This window comes from Rattus norvegicus, chromosome 2 (assembly GCF_021556685.1).
Source record: "Rattus norvegicus strain SHRSP/BbbUtx chromosome 2, alternate assembly SHRSP_T2T, whole genome shotgun sequence".
In the NCBI taxonomy this organism is placed as follows: Eukaryota; Metazoa; Chordata; class Mammalia; order Rodentia; family Muridae; genus Rattus; species Rattus norvegicus.
Window position 1 is genome coordinate 229,829,475 of NC_141535.1, and position 20,340 is coordinate 229,849,814.

Below are 20,340 nucleotides of genomic sequence, written 5' to 3' on the forward strand. Positions count from 1 at the left end.
GAGTACGACTGGCACTCTTTAGAGTGAGTGACGGTGGCAGTGTGTTACTTCAGGGTGTGATAATTAAAGGATAAGCTATAAACTAAGGCACCAAGGGCTCCAATTTATCACTACATGGTCTCGAAAAGCTCAAAGTTAAGAAGAAAAATTAAAGGTTCCAATGAATCCTTTTAATAGTAGTTTTTTGATTGTTAAGGCCTAGATGAATCTTGAATTCCTCACCCTTACTGACATCCAGTTTATGGGTCACTCAAGTCTGCTCTTGCTAGGTCCACGAGTTTACAGGTGGTCTAGCCACCAAATATTATGCTTCTTGTCATTCATATTTGCTTTCCCCGGTCTTTGAGTTTACTATTCCCTGCTTCTGACTCTTGGTGATGCTATCATAGAAAGGATTAGAAAGAAACTCCGTCCTTTTAGTTCCTCACCCCAAAAATCCCAAATAAGAAAGGGCAGTTGTTTAGACCTCTCCCAAAGCCAGTGTTAGAATTAGAATTAGCCTTCACACTTGTCATCAGCATGTTCTACTGAAGAAACAGCTCAGGGTAGAATTTATCTTACTAAAAACCACTAACTTTTCACGCCCACTTTGAAGAGGGTGCAGGCCTCAGTCTGTTTTTGTTCCGTGTAGCCCATGTATATCCTCAAAAGCAATCTTTCTCTTTTTCCTTCATCTAAAAATTCTCAACGTGCAACATATCTGCTATCAGCTGAGCAGTAACTCCTGAACGAAGTTTCTCTATAGACAGCTGTGAGTGACGGAGGTAGCCAGCCGCTAGCCTTAAGAATTTCATCCCTACAGTATCTTATCATTCTTTATATTACTGGAACCTTACTACAGTTTAAACCCCCATGGTTAAAAGTACTTTCTACTAAACCTCTAAGTTTATCACGGGCAGTTTTAATAACGCAGAATGCCCTATGATACGGTGTGGAAAGGGAATTACGTCATATGTGCTCATGAACAGAGGAGACAACACCATCAATCTGCTGATGGGCTTCCTGTGACATTAACACTTATTTCTGAGATATCTATACACTTCAACTGTTAAATTAAATAACAGATTAATTTCTTTCTTCAGTTGGATTACAATACTTAAGGTAATTTTACTGATTACTCTTTAAATAAGAAATCTAGAAATGGTATCATTTGGGTTTTTATTTCAAAAACGGTACCTTGTTCTTACATCATGATTTTGTTAACTGCCTTCAAAGAATGCAAACATCAAAGAATTATGACTTTTTTCTTTGCTCTCATATTCTGATTATCTGATACCAATTTCTCAAAACTTGAACTCTATAATCGATATAGGTATTTGTAAAATGATAGAAAGCAAACTACAGAAAAAGTATAGAATATTCTGATCATCTTTATGAGGAAGCATGGAGCAAGGACAGAGCTGGTAACGATGCCAGTATTCAGTTACTATATAGGCAACTTGCTTTTTTGGAGAAAGTAAGCTAGAACTCCTTTCTGAATGGGGATGAGTACACACTCCCTAGCTAATCTAAAACAAGCGACTGTCCGTCCCTCCTTACTTCCCCCCCCTCTCGTGTGTGTGTGTGTGTGTGTGTGTGTGTGTGTGTGTGTGCATTCATGCTCTCTCACACATGTGCAAACCCCAGAACTTACCAAGAATGCATACAATACTGGGTATGTTACACTGGAGAAGCTTCAGAATGGCTCTGATGGGCATCTACAAAGGTTCAAAGGTGTTCCTAGCACACACACAGCTAGGTCAACACCACAGGAACCTGTACCAGGCCGTGCCGGGCTGGATTCTAAAACACACCCAGCCTGTACAGCACTTAAAGAGCCTACGCTGAAAATCTGCTAAGCAAAGCAATGGTGGTGAAATAGAGGTCAGACTCTCTTGTCAACTTGAACTCCAAAGTATGGAGACTAGGAGGACCTCACAGTAGGGAAAAAAATAGAAAAAGGACAGTGCGACTGAGCAGAAACCAGTACACATGTGTACATGTGTACATGTGTATGCATGTCTACAAACATAATTAATTAATCAATTAATTTATTGTATTATGTGTAGACCGATTCAGAGGCATTGTTGTAGTTCAATGTTAATAAAATTTAAAAACAAAGTGGATTCCCACACCTTTTTGAATCTTTGATTTGGTAAAACAACTCCTAATTTCTTATTTATTTTTTTTTATTTCTTCTTTGTCAGACTTACTTCAACTACCTATTTATTCAGTGTTACTATAAAGTACAGGCTGGGATGAAAAACAAAAGACATTTTTCTTTGTAGACACACGGATTCCTAAGTTTACATATACACTTATCCAATACTTGCAAACAAGATTGATGTGTACCTTCTTCACTTTCAAATACTTGAAAGAACCAAGCACTAATCCTAGGGTGCAAGCCAAGTACACGGAGTGCTAGAGTGTGCCTTAATGCACGGAGTTCTAAATGGCTCTACATCAACCCTCCTCTATCAACTCCTAGCTTGATACAGTTTTCTTTTGATATAAGGCATAAATAAGAATGAATGGCTTGATGGTGAGTGGAGAGCTTCTGCTTTTGGTAAATGCCTTCTTTATTGTTTCCATCGGTAAAGACAATACTGATGGCTGTTGTTGCAGTCATGGGTTAAGGTTCTAACACTTTATGTGTCAAGGTAAACTTTACTAAACAACATGGTACATTTTCCCCTCTGTTTCAAGATGCTGCTAGAAAAACGTATTTCACATTAAAATAAACAGCTACCTGATAGGGAACGAAAGAGAGTTAAAACACATTAAATCACAACACTGAATGAGAAATCCCCACGTTTCTGGTGGGGCCTTCTCTAAACCCCTCTGATGATTAATGCTCTGGACTTTCTGGTAGAACCTTTGACACAGGAAGTAAAAGCACAATGACTCATGCTGCTGATTTTGTTCTGGACCAAGATTTGATTCTTAACCTCGCACTTACCAGAAATCACTTAGAAGATTTGTTAAGACGAACCTCAACAAGAATTTACAACAATGTGTATAACACAGAACACAATGTAATAAGTACATCGTAATGGCGAATCTTGAGAATTACTCATTATGGTATTATGGACACCAAGCAATACTGGTTTTTATTACTTATTGCAAGTGTGTACACATTCATACGTGCATGGGACAAGAGTGTATGTGCGTCTGAACAGAGGCCTAAGCTGTTTATTTCCTGACGTGTGGTCTCTTGTAGAACCTGGACTTCACTGATTGTGGCTAGTCTGGCTAGCCAGCGTGCTTTGGTAATCCCCTCTCTGCCTCTGGGATGCTGGGACTGCAGGCAACCAACATATGAGCCCAGTTTTCACGTAGGTTCTGGGACCCTGACCTCTGCTTCTTACTGGTGCAGCATGTGTATACTAAGCATTCTGTGCCCTCCAAAGCACCTCTAGACAAAACCTCGGCTAGCAGAACTGTCCTGAGTAACTGAATGTATGCTATAATAAACAAGAGGACTTCCGGTAAAAATAAATCTTGCCTTCTGATTCTCTGAAATCTATACTGTGACTCTGAGGAGGTTAAACAAAAACTCAACTCAAAGGCCAAGCTGCTTTGTAGTAAAGAGGTTAGTTTAAGACGAGGGATTGGGAAGCCTATTTTGAACCAGGTCACTGTCTTAGATAACGACAGGTAAGTCATAGAGCCAGTTTTCAGTGAACAATCAAATCTGATAGGATTTACCAATATAGAAGCTCGCTGACACTTGAAAGGGATTTGATGAGCTTTAAATAAGGAAAGTGTTTATGCCAATTTCACTTTCAGTGATTTACATAAATGTACATTGTCTTAGCAGCCCAAACAATTCTTTGCAAAACCAATTAGCATGGTAATTACTCGAATGAAATCAGAAATGTTTAAATTGCTCTGTGAGAACTACTGATCTATGAAACATATTAGAACAAAAGGCATAATACAAAATTCTGTGGAAGTAAGACATACTAAGTGTTGTTATAATTCCTGTTTCCTCCTTATGCTTAAAGGTTGCTTTACTTATTCAGTGTTTCCTAAAACTGATTGTGCTGGTTTATATAAGCTTGGCCCAGGGAGCGGTACTATTTGGAGGTGTGGCCTTGTCGGTGTGGGTGTGTCGCTGTGGGCTTAAGACCCTCACCCTAGCTGCCTGGAAACCAGTCTTCTCTCAGAGGCCTGCAGATGAAGATGTAGACCTCTCAATTCCTCCTGCACCAGGCCTGCCTGGATGCTGCCATGTTCCTGCCTTGATGATAATGGACTGGATCTCTGAACCTGTAAGCCAGCCCCAATTGAATGTTGTCCTTATAAGAGTTGCCTTGGTCATGGTGTCTGTCCACAGCAGTGAAACCCTAACTAAGACACTGGTCAAATAAAAGTCATGTGAAAAATGATTTGCTTAATTCTTCCAAGGAATCGGTCAGTGGATATAAGTAATACAGTGGGATGAATTTCGTATTATATAATTTATGGTAGCACTGCTTTTCCAAAGTGTTGAGATTAAATTTCAGTAAGGGAGTTAAGGCACAGTTGTTTTCTATGAGAGCAAGTGTGAAAAGGGAACACACACCAACAACACTGCTGCTATCAGGGACGGTGAAGTAGGGGAAACAGGCAAGAGCCTCTACACGCATCACAACACAACACGAACCAACACACGCAGAAACACAGGCTCCCCTGTGACGAGAGGAGGGACGGATGATGAGCTAAAAAGAATAAAAATAAATAATAATCTTAGACCTAAACTAAAAACGGCAAAGAACAGCAGAGGTGAATAGCAGTTTCCCCTGACTATACTCTGAATAAGAGGGACTATATGAAGAAAACAGCTGAACTGGAGTCATCTAAAATAGTAACAGAGTCAAAGAAAAAAGTAGGAAAATGTCTAATCTGGGAAATCAAAACATAAATTAACGAAACATACTGACAAGTAAGGTGTAAAACTGAAGATGTTCCGAGCAGAAAACTCTTGATGAAAACCTCACCATTTTTGGCTACTTCGGCTATGATGTTGGCTACTTTGGCTGTGCAGGAGGCCTGTGGCGTCAACAGGTTTGCAAACAACTGAAGAATTCCACTTCCTTGTATTTTTTCACTTGTTTCTGCATCTGAAAGAAAGAAAAAACGGCTTCCGTGAAATTCTGTAGGCAAATGTGAACTATTTAAACGACAATGAATGAGTCAAGAACTTTCCCCACCCACAATTAACGCTCACTCACGTACACTGGAGCTTTCATACAAACTACCTTCGCCTGTATGCGCTGCCTTTGCCTCCAGATTTAATCTTCACGGTACATACACAATAGAACTATTTCGTTTATCTCTGGTCACACTGCAGAGAGAGTTTTCTCAAGCCGTCGGCCATGAGACAACTACTTACTTTTATTGTTAGCTTCAGTGGTGTCGATTCGGGGCAGGAAGTTTTTCTTATATCCTTTCTGAATTCTTAGAGCTATAACACTATAATTTTATGTGTGTTTTTTTTTTATGGTTTCTTATAATGGTATAGTGACTTGCAAATAGCAAGTATAATGAATAAATCCTCATAAAATCTTTACATAATGAATGATGGCTAAGATTACATGCTTCCATATGATGACCACGTCTGGATATGACTCGTTAGATCACTATTAACATAAATAAACAGGAAATGAACTCCATTATATCTGAAACTCTGCTTGGCAAAACAGAAATTCGAGAGTTCCCAGCTGCTTCCCTTAAAGAGTCTTAATAAACTGGAGCTTCTTCGGGTACCTACTATTGAAAGAGTAACCTGTTGCATCAAAGGCAACAGGGTATCTAGACGGAGATAAAAAAGGAAAAGCGAAACATTGCTACTTGATTATAGGAGAAGTGTGTTTAATGAGAAAATTAAAGGGCTCATTAAAATCTTCAATTAAAACTTGATTGCATAACACACTGACATGTCGTGGATCTTTGAACACACAAGGAACAGAGAATACTGCGAATTTCGTAAGAGACAGGTGGCATGAATAATGAAGTAGGGAAATCATTCTCATTGAAGTAATTCGAGATCAGACGCAAGCGTGTATTTCTTTACAGTTAATGCTGAATGTTACGAGTTGTTCTGTCTTCAAGACACTTTTATATTTACTTTTTTCTGTGTGTGCATGCTCTTTCATTAGTACAGGATGTTTGTGGAGGTCAGAGGGGAATTTAAGGAAGTCAGTTCTCTTTCCCCCATGAGTTCCAGAGATCAAGCCTGGGTTATCAGGCTTGGTGGCAAGAACCTTTACCCACTAGCCACGTTGCCAGACCCTAAATAATGTTTTTCAAACTGTAGTTTCCAATCTGTGAGTAAGTTGTTGAGAGAGAAATAAGAAGTATCACTTACAATAACAAAATGTACACATAAAGGTAAAATTTATTTTTTTATGCTTTGGGTTAAATTATGACACACACACACACACACACACACACACACACACACACACACACACACACACGGTTTTGCTTTTGCTATACCAGAAACCAAGCCCATAACTTTTCATATTACTGAGCTACACTTCGAGTTCCCATAAAATATATTTTTAATCATAGGTCAAAAAAAATTAGAAACTGCTGTTTTATGTGTTCTTTAATTACCCAGGAATATGAGTTAAAAGGATCATAACTCTTCCAGTGTATATTTTCATTATGCATCTTTGGCAAAAATTTTAAGGTACCACCAAGAAATTTGACACCTAAAACATGTACGTACACACACACACACACACACACACACACACACACACACACACACACACCCTTCCAAGAAGCTAGCATGGGGCGGAGTCATTTCACCAGGATACAATGCTTTGTTTTCCGGCCACTGCCCCACAAGATCTACAGTTGTAAACAAGAGGTCCATACTGCCCCAGGGGTCTAACCCACCATCTGTTCACGATGGGTTGACAGCAGGAACCGGGTTTCCCACAGCATCCAGACTGGATGTGAGGCTTAGGCACATGCCCATGAAGGTGAGCATTAACTGCACATGATCCTAGCACGGTTCATTTTAAATGTAAGTTAAAGATTATCGAGTGTCACATCTGAACATCAGGAGCAGGAGTAACACGTACAACAAAACACTGTGAGCCTTTCACTGTGACAACCTCCCACACCCACAAACATGGATTTTTTTTTTATAAAGGTTTAAAATTTAAGTACTCTAGTGATAATTTTCTTTTGCCATAAAAATATAACAAACAAAATAGGCTATGTCACAAAAATGCCAGTGTCTAGTAATAGTTGTTTCTTCAGACAGGGTCTCTCTAAATAGTTCTGGCTGTCCTGAAACTCATTGTGTAGACCAGGCTGGCTTTGAACTTAGAGAGATCTACTTGCCTCTTCCTCCAAAGAGCTGGAATATAAGCCACGTGCCACCACACCCAACTAAACAAAGTTTAAGTGAACCTCGATATCTCTTCCTCCTCAAAATGTACACTACCCATATGTTCTCAGTCTCTGTGAGCACCCTTGAAAATGGTTTTGAGAGGGCATTAAGAAATAGTTTAGATGACATTCCCTTCATGAAAACCTTTCCCAATGGGTCTTAAATAAAAGGGCAGAAAGAAAGGTGTGTGCATAATCATAAGAAAGAGAACAGTGCTCCAAGTACATCATGGACTCGTATACAAACCTCCTTATTTAACCAAGCACTACACAGAACATACATACAATTGGAAACAGCATAGAGAATAGAACAAAACCCCACTTATGCAACAATACCACTAGAAACAGGGTCTCCTGAGTGATTAATCCGTGAGACTCATCCTTTAAAATTACAGCAGATGATCCTGATAGGCTTATTATGATTTCCATTCTATGGGCAACTTAAGCCACACTTGAAAATCATCCCCAGAAAAAGCAGGGGAACGTGCTAGCTTTGTCTCTTTAAAATCATGGCTAACTAGGTCATAAGGTAACTGCTAACATTGGAAGCTGTCCAGTTGACTAATGGAAGGCGGGTATGCAGAAGTAGACAACACAAGGAACTTCATTAATAGTAGGGGATCAGGTTTTCTCCAAGGTGAAAGTAATTACTGAAGAAAGACAGGAAAAGTGGGTTTCCTCACTCTAGTCTTAAAGATTTTGGATATGAGAGTGAAACCTGGGGGAAACAGGAAGTAAGCAAAGCTACAGGAAGCTGCCATCTGCAGAGCTCTCCAGATGGAGAGCTCATAGTGAACTTAACAATACTCATAGTGAACCTAACGAGATTATACTCTGCATCCCAAGTCGGTAAGGTCTTAGCAAGGGATCTAAAAATGAGTAATTGAAGAAACACATTGAAGGAAGGAGTATTCCACGCTATCATTATAAGCCAATGACGAGATGCTATTTACTCCAGTCTCCAGGGGAAATAAAAAAAAAAAAAATAAAGAGACACGAAGAAAACGTTTTTAGAAGGCAAATCCCTGACCACCGACATCACTGTCATTTCCAGGAAAGTTAAAGCAGAGATAAGCGTTTCTATCCCCTCCAGAGGCAAGCAAGAATGCTGGGTAAGGGGCGAGCGCCTGTTCCTCGGCCATGGTATGATTTAGGAGGGGACAGAGGCAAGCCGGGCCAGGAATGGGGTGGGTGGTGGACAGCGGCAGTGTTGTGTAGAAGGGTGGGGACAGACACACAGGACACTGGTGGCTGGCTCACTTAGGGAGGAGAGCCAGGAGGAAGGGGGCCTGCTATGCTCATGGGTACCTCCAACATCATCCATGTTAGTCACTAAGGTGTGCAGCCTGGGGCGCCCTGGAGCTTGGGCTGTTGAGTGACCTGCGTGGCAAGTAGGTGCCACAGCCTACTTGTCTCAGGTTAAGGGACTTTACCATTGTGGTATCCAGTTGGCGGAACCTCAGGTGTCGTTGTGGTTTCACACGGACGCTTTGATGTGGCTCTGGCAGCTCCAGTTTCTTATTAGGGCGGACACGGCTGGGCCAAGAACAAAGCATATGCAGATTTCTACAGAATTTGATTCCCCAAAAGATTCTGAAGACACTAGAAAGACTGGGAAAGTAGAGTGGCTTCCAAATCTGAAGAATTTCTTGGGATTAAGTTCCACAGAAGTTTGTCATTGACCCTTGTTTCTGAACTATGAACTGTGAATGTGGGTTAAAGTAATTTTCCTCAATAAACCAACAATTAGGAATTAGGGAAGCTGGGTATTCACAGATAGAAGAATGAGTATCATTCTCCAGGAAACCCAACTCCAACTGGAACAAAAACTTTAACGAGAGACCTAAAGCCGTGGGCGTAAAAGGAGGGAAAACATTTCAATATATTGGCCTAGGCAAGCGCTTTCTCAATAGGCCGCTGGTCCCGCAGAGAATAATGCCAACAACCAGTGATTGGGACCTCATGAAATTAAAAAGCTTTTGTAGAGAAAAGAAGATCCGCTGAAATTAACAGCCTAAGGCACAAGAGAAAACCTTTGCTAGCTACGCATTAGACATCCAGTTAATTATCTAAACTATTCAAAGAACCCACAGAGCACTAATCTAAAACTGGAACAATCAAATCAACACAGGGACTGAACCAAACAATAGTTCTCAAAACATGAAAAAACTTCCTGGTTGCTGCCGCCGCAGAGAGCCCTTGGGCAGCACCCCACAAGCAAACTTGAGCCTCGGGACCACAGGTAAGACCAACTTGTCTGCTGCAAGAAAGCTGCCTGGTGAACTCAAGACACAGGCCCACAGGAACAGCTGAAGACCTGTAGAGAGGAAAAACTACATGCCCGAAAGCAGAACACTCTGTCCCCATAACTGACTGAAAGAGAGGAAAACAGGTCTACAGCACTCCTGACACACAGGCTTATAGGACAGTCTAGCCACTGTCAGAAATAGCAGAACAAAGTAACACTAGAGATAATCTGATGGCGAGAGGCAAGCGCAGGAACCCAAGCAACAGAAACCAAGACTACATGGCACCATCGGAGCCCAATTCTCCCACCAAAACAAACATGGAATATCCAAACACACCAGAAAAGCAAGATCTAGTTTCAAAATCATATTTGATCATGATGCTGGAGGACTTCAAGAAAGACATGAACACACTTAGGGAAACACAGGAAAACATTAATAAACAAGTAGAAGCCTGCAGAGAGGAATCACAAAAATCCCTGAAAGAATTCCAGGAAAACACAATCAAAAAGTTGAAGGAATTAAAAATGGAAATAGAAGCAATCAAGAAAGAACACATGGAAACAACCCTGGCTATAGAAAACCAAAAGAAGAGACAAGGAGCTGTAGATACAAGCCTCACCAACAGAATTCAAGAGATGGAAGAGAGAATCTCAGGAGCAGAAGATTCCATAGAAATCATTGACTCAACTGTCAAAGATAATGTAAAGCGGAAAAAGCTACTGGTCCAAAACATACAGGAAATCCAGGACTCAATGAGAAGATCAAACCTAAGGATAATAGGTATAGAAGAGAGTGAAGACTCCCAGCTCAAAGGACCAGTAAATATCTTCAACAAAATCATAGAAGAAAACTTCCCTAACCTAAAAAAAGAGATACCCATAGGCATACAAGATGCCTACAGAACTCCAAATAGATTGGACCAGAAAAGAAACACCTCCCGTCACATAATAGTCAAAACACCAAATGCACAAAATAAAGAAAGAATATTAAAAGCAGTAAGGGAAAAAGGTCAAGTAACATATAAAGGCAGACCTATCAGAATCACACCAGACGTCTCGCCAGAAACTATGAAGGCCAGAAGATCCTGGACAGATGTCATACAGACCCTAAGAGAACACAAATGCCAGCCCAGGTTACTGTATCCTGCAAAACTCTCAATTAACATAGATGGAGAAACCAAGATATTCTATGACAAAACCAAATTTACACAATATCTTTCTACAAATCCAGCACTACAAAGGATAATAAATGGTAAAGCCCAACATAAGGAGGCAAGCTATACCCTAGAAGAAGCAAGAAACTAATCGTCTTGGCAACAAAACAAAGAGAATGAAAGCACACAAACATAACCTCACATCCAAATATGAATATAACGGGAAGCAATAACCACTATTCCTTAATATCTCTCAACATCAATGGCCTCAACTCCCCAATAAAAAGAAATAGATTAACAAACTGGATACGCAACGAGGACCCTGCATTCTGCTGCCTACAGGAAACACACCTCAGAGACAAAGACAGACACTACCTCAGAGTGAAAGGCTGGAAAACAACTTTCCAAGCAAATGGTCAGAAGAAGCAAGCTGGAGTAGCCATTCTAATATCAAATAAAATCAATTTTCAACTAAAAGTCATCAAAAAAGATAAGGAAGGACACTACATATTCATCAAAGGAAAAATCCACCAAGATGAACTCTCAATCCTAAATACCTATGCCCCAAATACAAGGGCACCTACATATGTAAAAGAAACCTTACTAAAGCTCAAAACACACATTGGACCTCACACAATAATAGTGGGAGATTTCAACACCCCACTCTCATCAATGGACAGATCATGGAAACAGAAATTAAACAGAGATGTAGACAGACTAAGAGAAGTCATGAGCCAAATGGACCTAACGGATATTTATAGAACATTCTATCCTTAAGCAAAAGGATATACCTTCTTCTCAGCTCCTCATGGTACTTTCTCCAAAATTGACCATATAATTGGTCAAAAAACGGGCCTCAACAGGTACAGAAAGATAGAAATAATCACATGCGTGCTATCGGACCACCACGGCCTAAAACTGGTGTTCAATAACAATCAAGGAAGAATGTCCACATATACTTGGAAATTGAACAATGCTCTACTCAATGATAACCTGGCCAAGGAAGAAATAAAGAAAGAAATTAAAAACTTTTTAGAATTTAATGAAAATGAAGGTACAACATACCCAAACTTATGGGACACAATGAAAGCTGTGCTAAGAGGAAAACTCATAGCGCTGAGTGCCTGCAGAAAGAAACAGGAAAGAGCATATGTCAGCAGCTTGACAGCACACCTAAAAGATCTAGAACAAAAAGAAGCAAATACACCCAGGAGGAGTAGAAGGCAGGAAATAATCAAACTCAGAGCTGAAATCAACCAAGTAGAAACAAAAAGGACCATAGAAAGAATCAACAGAACCAAAAGTTGGTTCTTTGAGAAAATCAACAAGATAGATAAGCCCTTAGCCAGACTAACGAGAGGACACAGAGAGTGCGTCCAAATTAACAAAATCAGAAATGAAAAGGGAGACATAACAACAGATTCAGAGGAAATTCAAAAAATCATCAGATCTTACTACAAAAACCTATATTCAACAAAATTTGAAAATCTTCAGGAAATGGACAATTTCCTAGACAGATACCAGGTACCGAAGTTAAATCAGGAACAGATAAACCAGTTAAACAACCCCATAACTCCTAAGGAAATAGAAGCTGTCATTAAAGGTCTCCCAACCAAAAAGAGCCCAGGTCCAGATGGGTTTAGTGCAGAATTCTATCAAACCTTCATAGAAGACCTCATACCAATATTATCCAAACTATTCCACCAAATTTAAACAGATGGATCACTACCGAATACCTTCTACGAAGCCACAATTACTCTTATACCTAAACCACACAAAGACACAACAAAGAAAGAGAACTTCAGACCAATTTCCCTTATGAATATCGACGCAAAAATACTCAACAAAATTCTGGCAAACCGAATCCAAGAGCACATCAAAACAATCATCCACCATGATCAAGTAGGCTTCATCCCAGGCATGCAGGGATGGTTTAATATACGGAAAACCATCAACGTGATCCATTATATAAACAAACTGAAAGAACAAAACCACATGATCATTTCATTAGATGCTGAGAAAGCATTTGACAAAATTCAACACCCCTTCATGATAAAAGTCCTGGAAAGAATAGGAATTCAAGGCCCATACCTGAACATGGTAAAAGCCATATACAGCAAACCAGTTGCTAACAGTAAACTAAATGGAGAGAAACTTGAAGCAATCCCACTAAAATCAGGGACTTGACAAGGCTGCCCACTCTCTCCCTACTTATTCAATATAGTTCTTGAAGTTCTAGCCAGAGCAATCAGACAACAAAAGGATGTCAAGGGGATACAGATAGGAAAAGAAGAAGTCAAAATATCACTATTTGCAGATGATATGATAGTATATTTAAGTGATCCCAAAAGTTCCACCAGAGAACTACTAAAGCTGATAAACAACTTCAGCAAAGTGGCTGGGTATAAAATTAACTGAAATAAATCAGTTGCCTTCCTCTATACAAAAGAGAAACAAGCCGAGAAAGAAATTAGGGAAACAACACCCTTCATAATAGACCCAAATAATATAAAGTACCTCGGAGTGACTTTAACAAAGCAAGTAAAAGATCTGTACAATAAGAACTTCAAGACACTGAAGAAGGAAATTGAAGAAGACCTCAGAAGATGGAAAGATCTCCCATGCTCATGGATTGGCAGGATTAATGTAGTAAAAATGGCCATTTTACCAAAAGCAATCTACAGATTCAATGCAATCCCCATCAAAATACCAATCCAATTCTTCAAAGAGTTAGACAGAACAATTTGCAAATTCATCTGGAATAACAAAAAACCCAGGATAGCTAAAGCTATCCTCAACAATGAAAGGACTTCAGGGGGAATCACTATCCCTGAACTCAAGCAGTATTACAGAGCAATAGTGATAAAAACTGCATGGTATTGGTACAGAGACAGACAGATAGACCAATGGAATAGAATTGAAGACCCAGAAATGAACCCACACACATATGGTCACTTGATTTTTGACAAAGGAGCCAAAACCATGCAATGGAAAAAAAGATAGCATTTTCAGCAAATGGTGCTGGTTCAACTGGAGGTCAACATGTAGAAGAATGCAGATCGATCCATGCTTATCACCCTGTACAAAGCTTAAGTCCAAGTGGATCAAGGACCTCCACATCAAAGCAGACACACTCAAACTAATAGAAGAAAAACTAGGGAAGCATCTGGAACACATGGGCACTGGAAAAAATTTCCTGAAGAAAACACCAATGGCTTACGCTCTAAGATCAAGAATTGACAAATGGGATCTCATAAAACTGCAAAGCTTCTGTAAGGCAAAGGACACTGTGGTTAGCACAAAACGGCAACCAACAGATTGGGAAAAGATCTTTACCAATCCTACAACAGATAGAGGCCTTATATCCAAAATATACAAAGAACTCAAGAAGTTAGATCACAGGGAAACAAATAACCCTATTAAAAAATGGGGCTCAGAGCTAAACAAAGAATTCACAGCTGAGGAATGCCGAATGGCTGAGAAACACCTAAAGAAATGTTCAACATCTTTAGTCATAAGGGAAATGCAAATCAAAACAACCCTGAGATTTCACCTCACACCAGTGAGAATGGCTAAGATCAAAAACTCAGGTGACAGCAGATGCTGGCGAGGATGTGGAGAAAGAGGAACACTCCTCCATTGTTGGTGGGATTGCAAACTGGTACAACCATTCTGGAAATCAGTCTGGAGGATCCTCAGAAAATTGGACATTGAACTGCCTGAGGATCCAGCTATACCTCTCTTGGGCATATACCCAAAAGATGCCCCAACATATAAAAAAGACACGTGCTCCACTATGTTCATTGCAGCCTTATTTATAATAGCCAGAAGCTGGAAAGAACCCAGATGCCCTTCAACAGAGGAATGGATACAGAAAATGTGGTACATCTACACAATGGAATATTACTCAGCTATCAAAAACAACGACTTTATGAAATTCGTAGGCAAATGGCTGGAACTGGAAAATATCATCCTGAGTGAGCTAACCCAAACACAGAAAGACATATATGGTATGCACTCATTGATAAGTGGCTATTAGCCCAAATGCTTGAATTACCCTAAATGCCTAGAACAAATGAAACTCAAGACAGATGATCAAAATGTGAATGGTTCACTCCTTCTTTAAAAGGGGAACAAGAATACCCTTGGCAGGGAAGAGAGAGGCAAAGATTAAAACAGAGACTGAAGGAACACCCATTCAGAGTCTGCCCCACATGTGGCCCATGCATATACAGCCATCCAATTAGACAAGATGGATGAAGCAAAGAAGTGCAGACCGACAGGAGCCGGATGTAGATCGCTCCTGAGAGACACAGCCAGAATACAGCAAATACAGAGGCGAATACCAGCAGCAAAGCACTGAACTGAGAATAGGACCCCCGTTGAAGGAATCAGAGAAAGAACTGGAAGAGCTTGAAGGGGCTCGAGACCCCATATGTACAACAATGCCAAGCAACCAGAGCTTCCAGGGACTAAGCCACTACCTAAAGACTATACATGGACTGACCTTGGACTCTGACCCCATAGGTAGCAATGAATATCCTAGTAAGAGCACCAGTGGAAGGGGAAGCCCTGGGTCCTGCTAAGACTGAACCCCCAGTGAACTAGACTGGTGGGGGGAGGGGGACAATGGGGGGAGGGTGGGGAGGGGAACACCGCTAAGAAAGGGGAGGGGGGAGGGGGATGTTTGCCCGGAAACTGGGAAAGGGAATAACACTCGAAATGTATATAAGAAATACTCAAGTTAATAATAATTAAAAAAAAATGAAAAAAAAAAAAAACCCACTCAATGAAGGGTGGGGGAGAGTGCTCAGTGGGAAAATCACTTGCTGTCAGCACTGGGACTAGAGTTGAGGTCTCCAGAACTCCCTCCCGTACAAGTTGGGCAGAGATGAGAACCAGAGTTGGTGAGCTCCAGGATTGGCGAGACTTGCCTTAATATAAAGCAAGTCACCCAATGTCAGACTCCAGCTTTCACATGCATGCATGTTTGTACACACCCAAACACACGTGTGCACCCACACATGCAAGTGAACATGCATACATATGTGTACACATCAAACACAAAAGAGAAAGACAAAAAACAATGGGCAGTAAACCTACTAAAACGAAGTCCAAGAGGAATACGAATCAAAAGTACAGTGAGATTCCATCGGCCCAGGAAGAAGGGCATACATTACTTAGAAAACAACGACTGATGCTGAAACGGACACCAAGAGGAACACGTGCCACACCATTGGTGGGAATGCTACTGTGAAGGGGCAGCATGGATGTTTCTCAAAAAACCCACCAAGCCAAGTAAACCATTCAGCCCAGCCCTTTGTAAGCCATGGGTGTTTATTGGAAAGACTATAATCCAGTCCCTCACAGAACCCTTGCACAATAGTGATTACCACGGTATCATTCACAATAGCGAAATCACAGAACCAACCTGGGCATCTGACACCAAAAGAATGGATTAAAAAAATGTGGCACAGGTACACAATGGCTTTTTTTCTTTTTCTTTTTTACCCATAAAAAAACAAAGTGATGTCACTTGTAGGGAAATGGATACAATTGGAGATTTTCATACTATGTGAATTAAGCCATACTCAGGAAGACTGATACCATGTTTTTGCTCGTTTGTGCTTCCTAGATTTTTATACAGAAAGTCATACATGGTATACAGAGCAAAAGTGGTCTGGGGTGCAAAGGAAACTAAGGAGGGAGAAGAAATAATGTACAATAGCCACCTAAGAATTTAAAAACAAAATAATGTTATCTATCTATCAAACAGGACAATATATATCTATAATATATCTAACAGGACAAGTGAGCCTTATCATTTTGAGAAGAGACACGATCAAATAAATCAAGATCAAATAAATGGTCTAAACACGCTGTTGAGACTGACATTATGGTAGCAAATCCACCACCATTAAACTAACCCTGCTTCAGACTGCTTCACTAGCGACACAGGGGGGACACCGGCAGACAGGCTGGATGGCTCAGTGGTAAGCACAACTGCGGCCTTGCCTGACAACCTGAGTGCCACGCACATGGTGCAGAAGAGCACGGACCCCTAAGAGCTGTCCTCTGACCTCCACGTGTGTGCCATGGTGCACACATATCCAAACACAAAATAAGTAGCTGTGGCTTGTAGAAAACCTGAGACAGGTTGTCTCCTGGCTTTTCTCAAAACCAGCTCATGTCTTTTCAACCTCTACCATCCAATGACATTGCGCGTGCTGTGTCCCCATCACTGACATCACATCACCTTGGAGTCTGTCTCCTCCTAATCTCCGCTACCGACCTGGACCACTTTGAATCTACATGAATGGTTGTATGTGTCATCCCATTTCCTGATCTGAAGGGCCCACCTTGGCTGTCCCTTTGACAATCCATCACAGAAACCATGCCCAGGACCTCGTCAGAGGCTACCTTCCTCTTTGTGGCCTTCATCTATCTGCCCTTGAACTGTCAAAAGTTTTACATACTTTTTACTTGCTTTTCAACAGTCTTAGCAGGGCTTCAAAGTCCTTTTGTAACTCCATCTCTTAGACAACTCCCGGCTTCTTCGTCTTGGCCACCCTGTGCGGATCCTTCTTGCTGGTCATGCAGATCTTCTGAGTTTCTGACTGAACCAGGTTCCCCCACGTGATTTTCTGCATCCTCCTCCCATTGTCTGAGACGTCCTTTCTATATACCTCAAGTACACACTATTTTAAATTCATTATTCCTTCTTCCTGCTTATCCCCAGCCCTGAAGCCCCACAATACTGCGGCTGTTTTCCAGCTATCAGACACAGGAGTGGGGAAATATATTTTTACTAAGCCCTTATGGTGGAATGTAAGATAAAGAGTGTGCAATCCATCGCTGGAGAGCTATGTATTGACTAGGGAAGAGATGTAACCATTTAATGTGATTCCAACCACCCTGGAGGTCTAGGTATGAAGTACAGAGGGATGCTTTCACGACTTCACAAACACCACAGAGACTTTCCGTGTGTGTGTGTGTGTGTGTGTGTGTGTGTGTAAATGTGCTTGCCTATAAGGGCACCTGAGGAGACCCGAGAGAGGCTGACCTCAGGATGTCTTCTTCAAGACCTTACTTTCTAACATAAGGTTTACATTCATTCATTCATTCATTCATTCATTCACTTTATTTATTTATTTATTTATTTATTTATTTATTTATTTATTTATTGTATGTGTGCATGCATTGACAGAGTACACGTGTGGAGATCAAAGAACAATTCTGAGGGAGTAGATTCTCCCTACCACCTGAGTTCTGGGAACTGAACTAGAGTCATGAAGCTTAGCTACAAACTCCTTACCCTCTGAGCTACCTTGTCGTACCTTCCACCCTACTTTTTTGAGCCAGGGTCTCCTAATGAACCTGGAACTAGCACTAAGGGGTAGAGTCCACCTGTCCTCACCCATCAGATCTAGGAATCCAGCAGAGCATCGCAATGCTTAGCTTTTCACACGGCTGTCGGGAATCCCATCTCAGTCTCAGGTTTACAGTGAGTACTTTATGCTCTTAATCACCTGAGCAGCCACCGGGCGAGGTTTTAAGGATGGTAAAGCATACTCTAAGCAGGAAAGAAGAAAGCTCTCTCTTGGCAGAGGATATGTAAAAGGCCGAGGTGGAAAGTTCATCACTTGACTGGATTGAGACATGAGAACAGAAAGCACCTCTCTCTGTGTATCTGAAGGACATTTCCAGGAAGAACTGAACGGACCGTGGACGGTGATGTCATCTAACAAGCTGGAGGCCTAGACAGAATAAAGGGGATGGGAGGAGCCTGCAGGCACGGTCTGTGTCTGCTTCTTGGCTTCCGCAAGGTGAGCTGCTTTCTGCCACACATTCTCGACACCTGGATGTTTACACTCTCACCGTGGATCAGAACCAAACCCAAAACCCATGCACTGAAACCTCTGTAACTGTGAGTCAAAGCGTCCCCTTCCTCCCTCAGGTTGTCTAGGGCAGGAACCCTGCCCCAGTGACCAAAGACTGACTAGAACACAAGTGAGGGACCCTGGAACGGCAGCACTGTGCACCCGGTGACTGCTTCCCCAGGGCCTGCCCAGTGCATGACTATATCAGAACGGTAAAAAGCCAAGGCTGGCACTGTGCAAGATACTAAGACGACTTGGAGCCAAAGAATAAGTTTATGAACACAATACCTATTATTCATCAAGACACAGGTAAAATGTCATTTCTTCTGTGACACAGATTCTTAATTGCGAGTTGAATCCAGCTCTCTATACAGAGCTTTCTAAAGTCATTAGGAATGCCAGCAGCTCACCCCTCCCACCTCAACACTCTGCAGGCGGACGAAGGCAGATGTTTACCTGTTCAAGGTGAGCATGGCCTCTGTACTGTGTACTAGAGTTGCATAGTAAATACCCTGTCTCAAAAACGAGCAGACCACAAAAACATTAAACTAGAGGACAGGCAGGAATGTAGCTCAGTGGGTAGAATGCTTGCCCAAGGAGTATGAGATCCCATGTTTGACCCCCCAGCATAGCATAATCTGAGTACAGTGGCAATGTGCATTAGCACATTATAAACTCTCATCACTCTGCAAGTAGAAGCACAAGAACTGTCAAGGTCATCTTTAGAACATGACAAGTTCTAGGCCAGCCTGAGCTATATGAGACCTTGTTTAAAAAACAAAACAAAACAAAACAAATGAAACAAAGTATCTAGACCAAGACACCTGTGTCATACAATCAAGCTCAGCTAGAGGTTGAGGCAGAAAGACAAGAGAATCTGGGGCCAGCGTGGGCTAGACAGTACAGTTCCAGGTCAGCAAATGCTACATGGTGAGAACGGTTTCATCCTTATTACTTATCTTACCAACGACTGTATTGTGGTACCCAACGAATGGCATACAAAAAGGACTGTATCCATGCTCTTAATTAAAGAAATGAAAATGTCACAAAGACAAAGACCATACACTGGCATAAACTTAAATAAGATAATGTATAAATTGTTATGGGAAGAAGCAATAAAAATCAAACAAATGAACTACCTTTCTTGATGCCATTATTATGTAACTGTTTCTCACTGAGCTCACAAAGAAATTACCTTACATTTTAGAAATTCACTCGTCAGTTTTTCCCCAGTGCCTAGAGCCTCCCTGGCACGTGTTGTCAAGATCACTAAGGATCTGAAGCCAAGAACAGAAGTTTCAGAGCATTACCAGTCATTAGCTCATGCGGGGACTAAACTTGTTAGCCTGCATTAGACTACTCAGGCCCTAGATCATATTTTTCAAATGCAAACATATGCAAAAATATTCTTAAAGCCTTTAGAAATCACTGTAGAAAACTGCCCTGCTTTTATACTCTTCATTCCCACATACGCACATCACAAAGAAAAGATAATCACACCATGACTAAGTTATTATGAGTCAAAGGAAAACATTCTGTTTGCTCCTTTAGTATAATGAAAAGATATGGAACATTCAACTATGGGAAGAGAAAATTACAAGCATCTAAAATAAATTCACCTCAAAGAACACTGTGTGCTAAAATCTAGACTCTGAATCCATATGTTCCTACTTTAAAAAAGTACCCT

General features: G+C 41.0%; 1 protein-coding gene across 8 annotated transcripts in view; it reads right to left on the reverse strand.

The window, feature by feature from the left end:
• Rap1gds1 (Rap1 GTPase-GDP dissociation stimulator 1) overlaps positions 1-20,340 on the reverse strand; it is a 144,975-nt gene that overhangs the window by 72,036 nt on the left and 52,599 nt on the right. For all 8 annotated transcript variants that reach the window (XM_087625050.1, XM_087625046.1, XM_087625047.1 and 5 more), the window contains 1 exon segment: positions 4,962-5,084. In XM_087625050.1, coding sequence (XP_087481176.1) covers positions 4,962-5,084 — 123 coding nt within the window.